Source organism: Athene noctua, chromosome 22 (assembly GCF_965140245.1).
Source record: "Athene noctua chromosome 22, bAthNoc1.hap1.1, whole genome shotgun sequence".
Taxonomy (NCBI): domain Eukaryota; kingdom Metazoa; phylum Chordata; class Aves; order Strigiformes; family Strigidae; genus Athene; species Athene noctua.
Window position 1 is genome coordinate 6,016,560 of NC_134058.1, and position 16,573 is coordinate 6,033,132.

The 16,573-nt window shown below is 45.4% G+C and overlaps 1 protein-coding gene across 2 annotated transcripts; it reads left to right on the forward strand.

The window, feature by feature from the left end:
• Nucleotides 1-5,518: 5,518 nt before the first annotated feature.
• Nucleotides 5,519-15,310, forward strand: AGTRAP (angiotensin II receptor associated protein). Of its 2 annotated transcripts, XM_074924709.1 has the most exons (6): nt 5,519-5,691; nt 10,723-10,757; nt 10,987-11,098; nt 11,720-11,918; nt 12,148-12,186; nt 14,128-15,310. In XM_074924709.1, exons 1-6 carry the CDS (start codon nt 5,665-5,667, stop codon nt 14,232-14,234), a joined length of 519 nt encoding a protein of 172 aa, XP_074780810.1. In that variant the 5' UTR covers nt 5,519-5,664; the 3' UTR covers nt 14,235-15,310. The 2 variants fall into 2 exon arrangements, with proteins under 2 accessions (XP_074780810.1, XP_074780811.1); XM_074924710.1 differs by lacking the exon at nt 12,148-12,186.
• The last annotated feature ends 1,263 nt before the right edge of the window (nt 15,311-16,573 follow it).

A 16,573-nucleotide genomic window follows, 5' to 3' on the forward strand; every position in this document is an offset into this window, starting at 1 on the left:
CACTTTTTATAGGAATAGAAATATTAATCCTGGTGCTGTGGTCAGAATCTTCTTTATGCTGCTCCCCTAAGCTCCAGTGTTCCATGTAGGTAGGCAAATCTCCATTTTGCACTCCTGTTTCTATTGTAGTGTCACTCTACATTGTGTGTTCGCTCAAATGCTGCTAGCATAATAGTTTACGCCTCTAATATGATGAGTGCCCAGTCATAACTACAGAGATATGCTATGAATGCAATATTAGTTCTGACCTGCATACACCTGCACTGCTAGGAGGTACGCTAAAGGAGAAATTTGTAAAGGAGCATTTAGGCAAAACCTACCACTCAGTTGGATGTAGCTATTTTGATTTCTGCTTACCGCATTACTGTCTTAGCCCAAATGTTAGGAGTAAAGAAAGGTGGTTTGGCTCCAGCTCTGTGCCACGGCAGCAAGGACACAATTTGTTAACCCAGAGAGAGAAATGCAGCCCCTCCCTCAGCCCAGATGCAGAATAGTGGGTGGTGCTGCCAGTGCTATTGTCAGTGGAAGCATAAAAGGAAAAAGGACTTAATTGATCACAGTCAATTGCAGAGCTCTCAAACCCTGGTCTGTGTGACACCGATGAGAACCCCATGCACAGCCATTATCAAAAGCCAGGTTTTGATACCACACTGCTTTCCAGTATAGGAGCTGAGATCTGGTTGAAACAGTGCAACTGAGAGAAAGCAGGAAATCTTGCAGGGGTCTTTATCCTTGGAGATGTAGGTATTCATTGCCCCATACACTACATACAGAATCCTTGTGGGATCCCAGGCAGTGTTTTGGGCAAGACTGTGTTGCAAATCATGTGGAATACAAGCAGGCTTAAACAGCAAGTCTAAATTTTAAGCCAGAGCTTTTAGACTCCAAAAGAAGACTTGCTTCTTCAGTTTTTGCTTTTTCAGCTTTTGGTCTGCTGTTAACTCTGAATATAAAGAACAGATTATTCTTAATAGGTGGCATTAGTTAAATGTTTAAGGTCAGTGAAAATTGAATTAATTATTATAAATCACGTCGCAGGATTACTGGACTGGATGTTCACACTGGAGTTTCAGAAAGAGAGCCCGTGCCCAAGATGCATTCTTTCTGAATCCAGCTGTGATGTTGCAGAGGTGAAGCAGAAAGGATGAGCAGCAGCACAGGCACATGCTGCACAGCCACAGCAGTGTGAAAAGAATCAGACAACCTGATTTATGTATCAGCCAGATCAACTACTGACTTTGCAATTGCAGTGCAAAGGAAAGCTGTTGTGTACATAGCATGCCCAGGTGTGGAATGCAAGATCAGCTTGTGATATGAAACCCCAGGGCAACATTTGTACAAGTCCAACCTACTTCTGAGCATAGCAAAGGTTTTTAGTGCCGCTCTGTGCTGTCTCAAGGGCATGACAGCAGCTGCAGAGCGACAGTATCACTGGGTTACATTTAGCAACTTTCCCCTTCCTTCCCAGTATCTCCCAGTTGCAGTGCAGTCAGTGACAGTTCCGCCTTTGGGGGCATTAGGTCTGAACAAGAGAGAGGGAGACAAATGTCAAGCAAGTCTTGATTTATATGTTCTTCTCAACTGGTTGTTTAAGAAACTTGAATTAAGAATTCACACAAGCTCTGCTTCTCTACTACGCTCAGAGAGCTTAAGCCAGAGCTCTTGCAAGATTTTCTATTTTCTTGAAAGGACTTTGAATCAGGCCCAAACCAGCCATAGCAGCCACCAGCCAGGGCTCTGTGGAATAATTTTTAAAGTTAATTGCAGGGCATGCATGCAAGAAAGGTGAGTGACAGAGTCCCACCCAAACTCCTGCTCTACAGCTACTGTTGTTAGCAGCCTCACAATGAGCCCAAGGGCTATGCATCATTTTAAACCACTTCTCCAAGGGTGAGAATCATTACACATGGAAAAGAGAGGACAGCGTGCTGATTTGACATAATCATCTCAGCAGCTGCCTGCTCTGCGAATGCTGTTAAATCTCGGGGATGTTGCTGGCAGTTGCCAAAATGATGACTGCAAGAGAGACAAGGAGTGGAAGCACAAATTAAAACACTTGGGAATCATTCTGTCTCAGTTCTGTAATAGTCTGCATTCATTTTAGCTTGGGGGTGTTTTATTGAAACCCTCTCTCCTCCCCTCCTCCCCCCCCCCCCCCCAATAATTACCCTGTTGTCAATCCACAGTGTGAAAGTGCTTCAATTTCAAACCCATGCTTGTAACAAATTGTTCAAGTCCATGCCAGTCACTCTCTGCTACATAAAGCCTGGAAAAAGCATTGCTTTCATACCTTTTTATCAGAAAAAATGAGGGCTGTTGTTTTCTTGGATTGTTCTGAGTGATCATATGTACCACATAAACCCATTTTTTGTATGGCAGTTCATTTTCTAGACTGCCAGTAAATCTTGAAAAGTAGTTCCTCAATTATATCTCAAAGCTCTAGTTAGATTCTAGAGAAACAGAGGAGCAGCTCTTCCTTGCTGAGATTGGAAAGGACTTTCAAGTGTGCTTGTCAAGATACCACATTAGTGTAACCCTCTCCACTCCCACAGTCATCTTGCCATAGACTGTTTTGCAGTGAAGTTGCAGGAGGCTCCCCACCAGCATTACAAAACACTTTCCATTTCCCCTCCAGTCCAAATAATGTTTCTTGATGATTTCCCATTGGGATTTAAAAGGGAGTTTACAGAGCCAGGACAACTTCTATATGCCCTTCCTTGCTGCTTATTCAGAAAGGCTCCACTGATAATGTATGCACTTGTGCCAGGCTGATGCCTTCACTGCTCTCAGCTCCACAGCCAGGGGCACAGCTCAAAGACACCGGTGTCAGCTGCAGTCGTTAGTTACCTTCAGACTGGACCCCAAGTGAGAGACAAGAAGGGCAGAACTATGAGGGGTGAGCTTGTCTCCATCCTCACGAGCTAGGTAAGGACAGCAGGAGCAATTGTATTAGCTCCTCTGCTTCCCCACGGAATTGCTCTCACCTTACCCACCAAGGGTACCGTGAACTGAAAATGCAAAGGAAAGCATTTCTGCCTTATTGGCCTCACTTTTGTGCTGTCAGTAAGGGAACCAGCTGTGTATTAGGTTTTTACTCAGTCTGCACAAGACATACCACCAATATATTTGACATAAAGCAGCTAATTGCTGGATATAAGTTGCAGTGAGCTGGACTCACCTGGACCAGTCTTCTAGACAGGACAATCTCTGTACCCTGTTTCTAGTCTCCCGGATAAGACATCTGTTTCTCCCTGCAGGTCGTCTTCAACTTGCTGCTTATCTTTCTCACCATGTTTATGTTGCTTTGAGTTTATCAAGCCTAGGGAAGGGAACAGAGACAGCAGGTTACACAGAGAGGCAATTTACAGGGTACAAGCAAAGCAAAGCAGAGATAAAAAACAACCAACCCCCCAGATCAGATAGGTGTGAGAGACGTGCAAATGCATAATGTCTATCATAGCTCTCATTGTTTTCATATCCATGAGATCATTAAGACATTTCTAAGTCCCTTGAGTCCATGACATGCAAGCCCAGGATATAATCACCAGGGCTGAATTAATTGCATGATACACTGATGAACAAAATGAAGTAAAGCGCTTTTATTGTACAAGGGGAAACGAATGCTTTGCATTAAACAGCAGTCACATCAATCCAAATTATGGCTCATGCTACATAAATGATAATAAGACTGTCTCATTTAGACTGAGTGAGAATGCTGAAGGGAGCAAAGATGCCCACATACTGCTGCATCCAAACAGTGCTTATTCTTAAACTGGGACAGTGGAATTTGTCTTTATAATAAACAGTTCTCCTTTGATAGATACCTATCCTGGAAGGGCATTGCTATTGCACTTCACACCCAAACACTGAGCCAACAACATGGCTATTCAAAGTCTCTTTATCTTTCCTCCCATGCCAGGTGTGACATCTTCTTTTTGTCATTTAGGTTAAAATGCAGTGCCTGACATTATTGGGGCCACTAGCATTGATCGCAATTAATGCCACTAATACTGTGAATAGAGGTAGGGTTTCCCTACAAGACACAGAAATGAAGTCACAGATGATGTGTCATGTGGCAATAGATGAATTATATCTCAATCTTTCATCTGGTAACGTGGCACATTCAGAGATTCCGGGTGGGGGGCTTTTGCAGACTTTTTTATTTTACTTTTGTTCTGAGATATGCAGCAAGTTAATTTTGTTCTGCTGCTTCCTCTGGTTAGAATTTTCTAGGTTGTTTCATTTTGGCATTTAATGCTTTGCTTTGGGAGATCTTCAAGTGTGATGCATATTAGCAGTCAATAGCATGCCGGGCGCAGTGAAAGACACGCTAGCTAGGGCTACATTTGTGGCTTGCTTGAGAATGTCTGAGCTAGGTTCAGCATTGCATGATTCTTATGCATAACCTTGCTGGACTGGAAATGAGATTGAAGGATGACTCATGCATTTCCACATTCAGCTTCTGCAATGAACTTGACTCCTTGCTCACTCCTTAGAGACCCCATCTTTTATGAAAGAATAAATGATGACAAAAAGCAGCTGACCCAGTAGAACATTGTAAAACACTGCAGATGGGTAAAGGGCAAGGAAGGGAGGGTTTGAAGGGGGTCATCCTGACTTCTTGGTTCTTGTACAGTTCATTTGCCATACTTCGGGAGAAGACTGCTGTTAGGAACCAGACAGGAAATGGTTAAGTTCTAGCTGCGCTGTGTACTGTTGGGTTGATCACTTACCAACTTCCCTAGCTCTAAAATGGGGCAAGCTTTCTTTCAGAATGAGAGATGAAAACTCGTGATTTGTACCAGGATTTGAGGCAGAGTTCAGTCACCTAGTTCTAGGGGAATATCTAGGGTCAGAGGAAGCAACCATTCTAGCTACATGGCTAGAGACTCCAGCACTCAGCCCTGACGATGGACCCGGACTTCACCTGGTTATTGTGTGATACAGCTGAGCACAAGCACCTTGCAATTGCTTTTTTTAACTGGTGTTTATCAAGAGTCTCTTTGTCACTCCTCACCTTTTTGTCACAGTGCTGATACATGCACAAAAGTCCTCTTTTCCCCCAGAAGGCCGCCAAGTTCTATACATGTCATGGCCACTGACTACGGTCCAAGTCTGATGTCAAGCCTTCCCGGGGCTGCATTAGGTGGTAAGCAGCAGGAGGAACCGCTTGGCTGGGTGTTGGGAGTGACAGACTCATCCAGGCACACTTTCACCCCCGTGGCGCCTTTCCTCGTGGTTTTGGAAGCAGGTGCTGGGCAATGCACACCGGTAGCCAGAGCACCCAGGCCATTCCCTCGCCCGGAATCCGGCCGTCTGACACCCAGCCCCCAAAGCCCCGCCACAGAACCACCGTGCAGCCACCGATGGTGGCAGAGGGCGCGGCTCGGGGCAGGGGCCGGGCCCCCGCCTTCCTCCCGCCCCGCCGCCAGCGCCCGAGGGCCCGCCGCGGCGGAGGGGCTGCGGAGGGGCTGCGCCGGGGCCGGGGCCGGGGCCGGGGCCGGGGCCGGGCGGGCGCCGAGGGACGCCCCGGCGGGGCGGTGTCGCGGCTCCCCCCGCCCCGCCGCCCTCCCCTGGGCCAGCCCGTGGCGGCGGTGGGGCCCGGCCTAGCCCCACGGGAGGCGGCCCCGCCGGCGGGAGTCACGGGGCGGGCGGGCCGCTGCCATGGAGCTGCCTGCGGTCAACCTGAAGGTAGGGGCCGCGGGGCCCAGCCGCTCTCCGCGGGCTCGGAGAGAGCGCGCTGCTCCGCGGCGGGGCCCGGGGCTGTGCCGCGCCGGCCCGGGCCCCGCCGTGAGGAGCGGGAGGGCTGGGGTGGGGGGTGAGGGGGGGCAGCGGGCGCCTGGCCCGGCCGGCCCCGCTCCTCGCACGCCGGCCGGCTGTGCGCTGGGCAGGAGACGCGGAGGCCTCGGAGGAGGAGCAGCGGGTGGTGGTGCTAAACCTTCTCCATCCCGTGGGCGAGCGTTGCAGCAGCTCTTGGTCACTGAGGTCGCAGGCAGGGACTCCAGGGTTCTCTCTGCTTCGTTTAGGGAAGTTGCTGAAGTGGCCAAGAACTGGGTTGGGGCAACGGCTGGTCATTAACTTGTGTCCACGGAGGTTTGCAGCTCAGCTGACCGGAGCTAATCCAGGATAAACACTACACAAGATCATGAGGAGGCAGAGTTTTTGCTTGTCAAGCAAAATAGCTTAGAAAGATGCTCCTACTTACTCTGGGGTTATCATCCAGTAGATAATTGAAATTGCTTCTCTGTTGGGGGGGGAGGGGGAAGGCTTCAGTTGGGGACAGTTTGAAAATTTCGGTGACTATCTGGTAACCAGAGAAATGGGAAGTAACTGACTTATAACAGTTACACTTTTCACTTTGGGAAGAAGCTTATCCTTGTGGGAAGCTGGAGGATGCTAAAATCACATTTTTGCTTTTGATGTTGGTGTTTGATATTGAAGCCTTCCCTGGTAGACAGATGAAATTTTTCTCCTTTTTTTTTTTTTTTTCTTTTATGTATTTTCAGAGCCCTGAGATTTCTAGGGGGCTGTGTGTGTTTTCAGCTTCACTACTCTGTAGATCTTGTTTGGGTATGGCAAGTTTCAGGTGCTTCCTTTGGTTAAAACTTTGCCAAGAGAACGTAAGCATCACTGATCCCGTCAGGTTTTTTTCTGCTTTTGATTCATAAAGCTGTGAGAAGTGGCCTTAGAGCAGGCTGCCTACAGGTTAGGTGGGAGGATAATATTATTTCAGCTGCCGTTATGAATTCAACTTTGTACATGAAAGCATTCATGCATCTGCTGAATAAAAGCTTGGTATTCATATAATGATGTTTCCTCCTCTTACTAGTTCACCAAGAAAAGCAACTTCCCTTGTTAGAGGCAAGTAAGCAAATGGATTTTTCAAGGCCTGGCATGTGATTGTATTACATTCTGGAAACTAGCTAATACTTTGCTCTGACAAGTTTGGATTATTGTGTGATTCCAAGGGCACTAGGAAGATTAAAAGCTCTTGCCTTCTGCTTTGTTTTTTAACTTGATTTGATTTTATTTGTTTCCCATGCTAAAACAACCATAAAAAATAAGGACATTTAATTAAAAAGTTTGCCATCATGAAATACGTGTTCTGCCATGGGAGGTGGAGATACAGGGGAGCTGAAAAACGCAAGACTTCTGGAATGAATAAGTCACCCTGACAGTGCAACTAAAAAGTTGCTTTTCTTCTCTGGTTTCAGACAACCATTCCCAAATCTCTTCCTAGATAAGAGTGAGTTTGTCCTGGGCAAACTGTTTTCAGCATTAAATTCCTTGTTGTCAAGTCTGCCGGTACTACTCTGGGGCTGAAGAGCTGGGGAGTTAATAATTGTACCTGCGCCTTTGTACTGTTCCTGAATTAGGGCCTGCCTGCCTGGAACATATCACAAAGGTGGGAAAGATTCTTTTTCAGAAAGGGACTGGAAATAACACACACTACTGCTATTCATTGGCATGATCTGCTTACAGTTTCTGTGAGATTAAAAAGATGAGCCTCATGATAGAAGTAGCTCCAAGAAAACTGCATGACTGAGCTGTGTTTGTGCCAGAACACAGAAATGTCTTAGCCCTGAGGTCTCTCTTTAAGCTACTTGCAGAGCTATAAAATTAACGTAGCAGGCTTTGCCCTGCAGCTGATGAGGAACATGCTCGTGGAACAGCATCTTACTGGCTCTGTTCTAATAGTAACGCTCAGCAAAGCATGTGGGAAGCAGCATAGCCGTATTTGTGCAGTGAATGCTTGACACCTAGGATTATTGCAATAACTGTGCAGATCCTTGAAATACAGAGTTTTGACTTTGATCAAACCTGGACGATGCCCTACAATCCATGTGCCTAGAAACATAGGTTTTGTGCTTGGGTATTTTGTGCTAGGTCACAGAATCATAGAATAGGTTAGATTAAAAGAGACCTCCGTATGTCATCTAGTCCAACTTCCTGCTCAAAGCAAAGCTTTCAAAGTTAGATCAAATTGCTCAACTCAATATTCGGCTGACTTTTAAAAATCTCTAAGGATAGAGCCACGACAACCTCATTGGATAGCCTGTTCCACTGCCTAACCACTCTCATTATTATCACTGTTAAAACAATGAGGAGTATCCTCACAGCTGACTCGCTCACAAATGGCCACTCCAAGAAAATAATTGTAATTTGGAACCATGTAATTTTTAACTTAGTCAAAATTCAACCTTATGCTAGGTTCTGTGCTGAAGAATGTTTAATGGAGTGAGTTCCTGTTAGAAAAAGTTTACCATCTAACAAGACCCATGCAGACCCGGGCTCTTTCTATGCTTGGCAACTAGTTCCATTACATGCTGGGATTTGCAGAGGAGCTAGAAATTTCCTTTAGCTCTCCCCAATTTCTGATGGGATGCTTTTAATCACATGGTCATCCATCTGCCCAGAAAAGATGGGGACAAAGGTCTCACCTTTGTTATTTCGGCTCTCAGCACTAGTTCAAGTGTTAGGAGTTATTTTCTCAAAAGAAGAATTGTGTGCCTTTCTTAGGTACAGACTTAAATCCTTGAACAGATGGAAAAAAATTAAATTCTGCTGTCTCATCAGGAGACTGCCTGCAAATTATCTAATCTCACATAGTGCCTATAGGTTTAAAGAATGTTTTTCATTAACACTACATTTTCTATGTTAAAACATACCATGACCACCAGCTAATTCCATAGTGCCCTGAAGAACTGTCCGGTAAATTGGACTAATAACCAGGAAGGGAATACCCTGTTTTTATTCCAGCAGTCCCTCATGCTATCAGCCCTAGTTTGCCTGACTTTATGCTGATGACTAAGCATGCTTCATAATTTAATAACTGCAATATTGATCTAGACATCTTAAAAAAACCCAACCCACCCTGCCTAATTATGTTAACTGGTGAGCCTTGAGGGGTCTTGTGGGTATGTAACATGCAATTAAATCCTACCTAATTAAGAATTTCCCTGATGTTGTGGTAGTCTCTTGAGTAAATGCTGTTTGCATGTCTCCATTCTTACCCGAGAACATCTTGTATTTTACTGATTAGCAGTTTCTGCCTGGTCTCTGTGGTACAATTTGGGAGAAGGGAAAGTGAGGGAGGGTGGTGAAGCATTTTGTAGGCTTTCATGAACAATTAAAAAAAAATCATTAATAAAAATCTGTTTAAGCAGTGTTTGAAGTTATGACAAAGTCTAGGCTACTCAGGGTGAATACTCAGCAGATGTGCTAGGGTACTGCAGTGAAGCAAGAGCTCTGTCTTACGATAAGACATCTATCTACATTGTGGTATCTCAGCAGAGCAGTACGAGCCCCAGCAGACGTGTCACTCCTGTTGATTTCCTGGCTGCGCTTCACTCGTGTTCACAGCTTGGTTATTAACTCTCTCCTCCAGCAACTAGTTTTGTATTAAGTTAGAGCATGGATAGATGTTTTAAGTCAGTGAATGTAGCGGGATGTCAGTAGATCGTAATACTTTTTTTTAGTGTCTTAATGCTCCTGTCTGCATACAGTTTTCCTGTGCCTACCGAGTAATTTAGCCTTTTGCTACTTACTCATTTCCCAATTTCCTTTTTTTTTTTTTTTTTTTTGTATGTGGGGGGAGTGTGCCTCAGAGGGGTTTTGGTGGTGCTTTGGTGTTGGGTTTTTTTTTTATATTGAGGCTAGTATGAATGCCAGTAGGAGCCTTTCTCACAGCTAGAAAAAATGGAATAATGTCTTCTTCCCATGGATCTTCTGATATATCCAGGCTTCAGCCTTTCTTTTATGAGGCTGTTAGTAGAGCCTGTCTTCCATATTCTTGTTTTCACAAATGCTAGAGAGTGAATATGAGTGATCTCCCTTTGTTGAGTTGGGCCAGCAGGCTCAAAAGTGAGTGAGCATGTGGATATAGGTACAGAAAAAGACTGAAATGGTCTATTCATGTTCCCATTTGCTGTCTTAATAAACATGTATGAGTATGTCTCCTTGGTTACAGAAATGTCAAGTGCTGGTGAAGAGAATCCTTGTGTCACTTGTTACAGTAAGATGCTCCCTCTTGGATTCGTCCCCTTGAGCACAAGGATCGGGATCATTAAGGACATTTGCAAAGTGAAGAATCTTATGTGGCTACTTCAGGCACTGCCAGCATTTTGGCCCTGGTGGCTTCACTGGGAGTGAAGAGGGCTCTGTACTAGGGTGGATCAGGGTCTCAGGTTCCTAGAAGGTGCCTTCAAGTCTGTAATACTGCAGTGAGGTTGAACCTCTGCTCTGAACAGACTAGGAGGTAAAAGGAGGATTTACTGAGGACTGAGGTGAAATTGCTGGGAGCTGCAGGCATGAGTATCCATGGACTTCTCAGTGATGGGATGCCAGATTGGTCATGTATAAACTGTGCTAGCATAGTGTGAATCAGGTTGCCCAGCTTTCTGTACGAACTCTTCTGGAGTTCCAAAATCAATAACCCATTTAGAAAGGACTAAGTGGGCCTTGAATCAGCTGCTGACAGAGATGACAACAATAATGAATGACTGCAGTGTAGCACCACAGGAAATACTCAGCAACAGAAGCAGAGAAAAATGGTTTTGTGTCTTTACTGTCCCAGTTGCTACACCAGCTTTCTGCACAGGTTCATGAGTGCAGGGCACTCTTCCACCTGTCCCTCAGAAACAAGGTGGTGTCATTTCATGTTGATCCTTCCAGAGTTTTCCCAACTTGCTGACCTGCCTTCCTCTCTGTTTTTTTTCATAGGCCATCATTCTGGTACACTGGCTGCTTACGGTGTGGTGAGTGATTGGTAACTGACCTGGTCGGGGTGAGAAGAGGGTATTCCTTCAAACTAGGAGTGGGACATTCTCAGAGAATCAGAATTCCCTGTTTGTGCCTGTCTGTGTACAAGAAGATCCTAAATCTAAAGAGTGAGGTGTTTGTATGGGAAGAGGGATGAATGCAAACTGTTGCAGACTTACTGTGAATGTGGGCTGTTTTTTTTTTTTTTTTTGTCTTGTTTGGCAGGGGATGCATGAATTATATGTTTCCAGCCTCCTATGCCTGGGGAAATTTCAGTGTCCTTGCAGTGGGGATCTGGGCCATTGTGCAGCGAGATTCCCTTGATGCCATCATGATGGTGAGTGTGAGGGTATCTGCCTCCACCAGGCTGCTCAGGGAGAGGGTGGAGGGCAGACAGCTTCTTTGAGGCAGTGATCATTTTCATCTGTTCCCAATACAGCAGTGAACAAGTCAAAGTCCCTGTTTGGGTTGTTTTGGCTTTTTTTAAGAGGGCATATGAATCTCTAAGCACTGTAAACCATGGTGAGAAGCATTCACTATTACTTATTTTGTTTCTCAGAGGTGAAGCATACTTGATTCTTACTTTTTTTTTTTTTTAACCTGGTGTTGTGACATGTAAAGAGGAGGGCTCAAAGCATTTAATATGCTCAAGTTGGAGGGGCTTTAATAAAACCCTTTTCTGCATTTTAAAGAGATTGGCAAGCAAAACCAAATAATCCTGTATCATATCATGAGAAGGTGTCTGACAGATGTGAAGAAAATGCATGAAATACAGGATCATTCATCTATGAATCTCTGTCTATCTGGGGCAATGTCAAGGGTTAGCAATGTGTGATACTGGGGTGAAGGCATGATTGTGTGAACACAGATCTCCCAGGAAATACAGGCTGTAACTGCCTGTTACTGCTAGTGGTTAATCCCCTATTCAGTTCATGTCCTGTTCTCTCTTTGTTTCCAGTTCCTGACTGGCCTGCTGCTCACAGTCCTCACAGACATCATTCATATCTCTGTCTTCTACCCTCCAAACAACAATCTCACCGATGCAAAGCGTTTCAGTATAGGCATGGCCATCTTCAGCCTCCTCCTCAAACCTGTGTCCTGCTATTTGGTGTATCGAATGTATCGGGAGCGTGGAGGAGAGTACACCTTTAACATAGGTAGGATGTTTCCTCTGCCTCCGTGACAGTGTGGGCCACCTCCCTGGGTGTTAGGGAGACTGCCTTGCACTTGGGACCCTTCAGTCTGAGCTCTGTGCAGCTGGATTCAGACCCTCTTTCCAGGGGGCTGTGGGTTGCTCGCTCTCTCTCGCTCATGTGCATTCTTCCATTTTGTGGTTCTGGTGTGTCTTAGGCCTTAAATTTACGTTCTTCCTCTCTTCCCTTGCAGACCTGGAGTCCTCGTCTGACAGCCATTTTGCCCGCAATGGTACTGATAACACTGCTGTCTCTCTTATTCAGTATAACTGAGAAGCTTTTCCTCTCCTCCTCCTCCTGCATTTGTGTGTGCTTGTTGGAAGCCTTTAGGTGTCCTTCTCTCTTTGTCAACCCTCTTTTCCTTCTGGGGGAAAGTAGAAGCAGCATCCCCTCTAGCTGAATTATGCATGAGAGGGAAAGAGGCTGGATTTCTAACTCCATGCTTTCTCTGGGCCTTACATGCCCTAGCTATTTTGATTGCTTTGGACCTCCATTTCCTCACCTGGAAAATGGGACTGATGTTTACGTTGTGGGACTCTGCCTGGAGGCACTAATTTGTCTCCTGGTTGTACTTGCTAAGTGATAATGTGGCAGCCTTCCAGAGAGAAGGGGCTGTGGCTGGATGTTCTGGTCTCAGTCAGCTGCTTTGCCTGGTGCTAGTTCATGCCAGGGCAGCTGCCAAGGATTGTTTGCTGTGTTAAAGAGTTCACCCTGGCAAAAGCAGCAGCCTGGCACAGTTATCTCTTTTGCCTTCCTAAGAAGGCTGTGCAGGACAAAGGATGGTATAACTGCATTACTGTGTTTGAAAGCGGACACTCATGCTGCTTTGATGGTAGCAAAGAAGGTAACGCTTCCTGTGAAAAGAGATGGATATGTGCAGAGGAGGAGAGGCCACGGAAGGAAACCATGGCTTGGGGTGCTGTATGGTACTTGCATATCTCTGCTAGTGGAAGGTGGATGTCTTCTCCACCAGCTGCTTGTGCTAATGCCAGACAGATCTGTCTCAACTGCGTCAGAAAGCCTGTGAGTCCACTGCCGTGCCTTGCTGTGGGCTGTGTTTGTGCCAAGTTTTATTAGCTGCTCACCGTGCTTGTAACTGGGATTTCACATTTGTATACCATAGAAAGTGTAGGTATCATTGAGGAGTTCATCCCTTTGCTTGGAATTTGGGAGCACTCCCCTTTTTCAACCACATTATCCCAACACTTGACACTTTTCAATTATCCCAGGCATGACACTGTCTGAGACTGTCCTCTCAGGCACAGGTTGGAATTCAGACACTTTGCAGTTTCATATCCTCTCCTGAACTTTCTCACAAGATTTTTCAGCACACGCTGTGCTGTTGTTTTGTGTTGAATTGTGGTTGACAAATTTCCTCTCTCATTTTCCTGCTATCTGGCATTTTCCTTTTGAACCTAACAGTGTTGCATTTTTCCTGGTGATGTCTGTCTCCTTTGCACACAAAATCCCTTTTTGTTGCTTGGCAGCATCCTTGCTGCATAAAACAAGCCTCTGGTATGGTTTGGGGCTCACCTTTGCTTTAGATTGCTTTCTAGCCGTGGCAGATATCTGGCCTGTAGCTGTCCATGCACATTCTCTGTCTGTCTTCTTTCCTTGCTCATCCCCTGGACAGTAATATGATTTTGTACCAGTCTTGTACCACAGGAAAATTGTTCATAGTGCAATTGGGATCACTGCTGGATTCAAATTTAGTGCCATGGTGTGGCACGCTTGAGGCATAGCTGCGTTGTTGGGAAGAGTGGTTCATGGATGAATCATGCTTTTAAATCTGTGCTGTCAGCTAGCCATAGTTCCTGCTGCTTCTGTTTTCATCTGTTCATCTCAAACTTGGTCTTGCTGAAATATGCTATTACAGGAGCCTGTTACGCTGCTGTGTAGTATTGTGGGTCTTGGTTTCCACACAGCCATGTGGCTACTAAGAGAGCAGTTCCTGGGGAATGAAGAGGCACGTTCAAATGCATATTAGTTATTTTGCCTTTGTTGGAAGGATGAGTTTTCTTACCTCCTGCCTGTGTAGTGATGAACACAGAACATGGGTGCTGGGGTAGAGCAGCTGATGTGGCGTGCTCCTGAGCTGTTGGTTTCTTCTAGAGGATTCAGTTCTTGTGCTTCTGTTTTTTTCCCAAGCTTGTTCTTTTCCATCTCCATTCAGGTGTCACCTGTGCAGGCCAGGATCGCAGCACCTATGAGTCAATTGATCAACAGGATGCCCTTCCACAGTGGCCTGACTCAAGCAAGACATCCCAGCCGCCGTACTGAGGCCCTCTGCACAGGGGGGAGAACAGACGCTTCCCTTGCCCACTCTGACCCCCTGCATTTCCCACGTCCGTGCTGACAGAGCAAGACCTGCTACTGAGCAAACAGGAGACAATCTGATTTTACATTTCTTTGCCTCCCTGAAGATGGGTTCCTGCAGTAAGTCCAGAAGATCTCAGAGATGTCATGTTATACACTGTGACTCTTTGTAATCCTGGTATTCTCCTTTCCTCCCTCCCCCTAAATCCTTCCTCTGTATGAGTGGATGCAGCTTTTGCAGCCTTCCAAGTCTTGTATTCTGCATCCTCTCTGTTCTAAGTAAGGGAATTGTTCAAAATATTCCTGGACAAGATATCTTTAAAAGGCTTATGGACTGCCCCTAAACAATACAGTTTAGCCTGCTTTTTATGCAGATACATTTCCAGGAAACATGTGGGAGTTCCTGAGGGCTGGTTTTGATTGTGTTATTTAACTAAGATTTACGACTGTAACTCCCTATGCTAGCTGTGGTGGTTTGCCCGAAGCTGGGGTTGATATAAAATGCTCTTACTGGGCCAGGGAGCTGCTCATGCTCCCAGTATCTAGTCTTGGGTTTTATTCACTGATGCTTTTATGCAAGTTGAATGTCCTTCAACTTACTTAAACTGCCTGTTGAATGTAGCTTATAGATACTCTGTGCCTTGGAATGTCCTTTTGTCTTCAGCTGGCTATATTAACAGAATTTGAAATGTTACATTTTTCTAAGAAAACTATAAAATGAACACAGTTTTTCTGTGTTAGAAAAAGTTACACTGGTCACCTATGTCTCATTTGAAAATGTAGGTATTCCTGGGGATTTGGGACTATAGTCAGGCAGTTCAGGAGAGTCATTATGGGGGAAGGTCTGCAGGGCTTTGATGGATGGCTTTTAGTCTAAGCTTTACTCAGACTAAGTAGAGGGTATTGCTTGTAAATGTGTGGGTGGGAAGGTGGGCTAGTAAAATGAGGATTGGGGAAAGGAAAAGATGGGTTTGTTTACACTGAAGTGGTGAGCTCTGTGGGGTGTGACAAACTATAAACTCTAATCTTACACACAATAAATCTGCCCTGCTGTGGCTTTCAGGTAAAATCCTAAAAAAAAAAATGTTCAACGTCATTCTTTTTCAGATGAAAAAGAGTATGTCAGCTTTGGCAGAATGAAAATACTAGGAAGATCTGTGTTTTTCTGAAGCAGGTTCATTTTCAAAGTTTACATCTGTTATGCTATAATTGCATTTCTCTTGACAAGACCTGCTGCTGCACTGACTCCTCAGTGATCAAGAGCTCTGTTAACTTTGCTCTATCCTTTAGAAACTCGGCATTTGTATTTTTAAAGCCAAGCAATTTTCTCCCAAGTTTGATCGCTTTAAACGTAAGCAGATGCTTCCTCCACTGTGCTGCACAAGCAATACAGTGACCCGCTGCTGTACCTGGACCATCATCATTTATGCCTGGACCAAACACATGGTAAATGCCACAGAAGTGCAATAGTCTGGTTTACTACTCTCCCGAGATGAGTGTTGTGCATTCATTTTGCAGGCTGCCATGCAATGGGAATAGGATTCAGTCTGCTCTTGTGATCAGATGGGGAGGAAAGAAGAATAGGTAGGCAGAAATGTCTGAGGCTTGTGGAGTTGCAGAGCAGGCCTTTATATTCAATTTATGTTTTTTTCAGCTCTTGAGAACTCTGTAGTGACAGCACAGATTCCTGAATAATACATTTAAATGCTCAGGTTTTTTTCTTCCCCTAGACCTGTGAAGCACAGACTGAAGACAACTATTTTAAATGCAATGCTTTTTGTGTATTTGCATGAACAGAGTTACACCTAGTGAGGCCTTCCCAGCCATTCTCCATCTGGAAAGACACCACAAAATCCATTGACAGCCATCTAGCTGACCTTCTGTGTGCTTTTCTGTGGAGAATTCAGCACATCTGGGAGCTAAGGGGAGCAGAGCAAGGCAGGAGATACACTAGGCTTACCGTGCCTCAAGGATACCTATTCTGGGCGGTAAATCAAGGGAGGTGATGAGAAAAATGCGGCCCCTCTCCTGGCTTCTGAGGAGGAGGGCGTTTGTTTCGGCAGTACTTAGAATAAGCATGAAGGCGCTCTCGGATCAATACCTGATTTAGTAGGGCGTGTGGGGATTCATCAAGCCTGTCGTGCTGGAGCAGAGTCTTGCTCATCCTGGCAGCCTGGCGTCACCGCGGGGCTCCTCGTAGCTTGTCAGCGGGATCTCCTCAGTGCAGCAGGTGCCATACTCTGCTCGGGTTTTTTTTTGTTGTTGTTTTTTTTTTTTAAATCCTCAGGTCCTGATGTGCTTGG

What these genes read in the sequence shown, in the direction of transcription:
- AGTRAP (XM_074924709.1), top strand. Translation starts at nt 5,665, where the DNA reads ATGGAGCTGCCTGCGGTCAACCTGAAG. An exon ending in CACTGGCTGCTTACGGTGTG is followed by an intron (nt 10,758 to 10,986) that starts GTGAGTGATTGG and finishes CTTGTTTGGCAG; the next exon opens with GGGATGCATGAATTATATGT. An exon ending in CAGCCATTTTGCCCGCAATG is followed by an intron (nt 12,187 to 14,127) that starts GTACTGATAACA and finishes ATCTCCATTCAG; the next exon opens with GTGTCACCTGTGCAGGCCAG.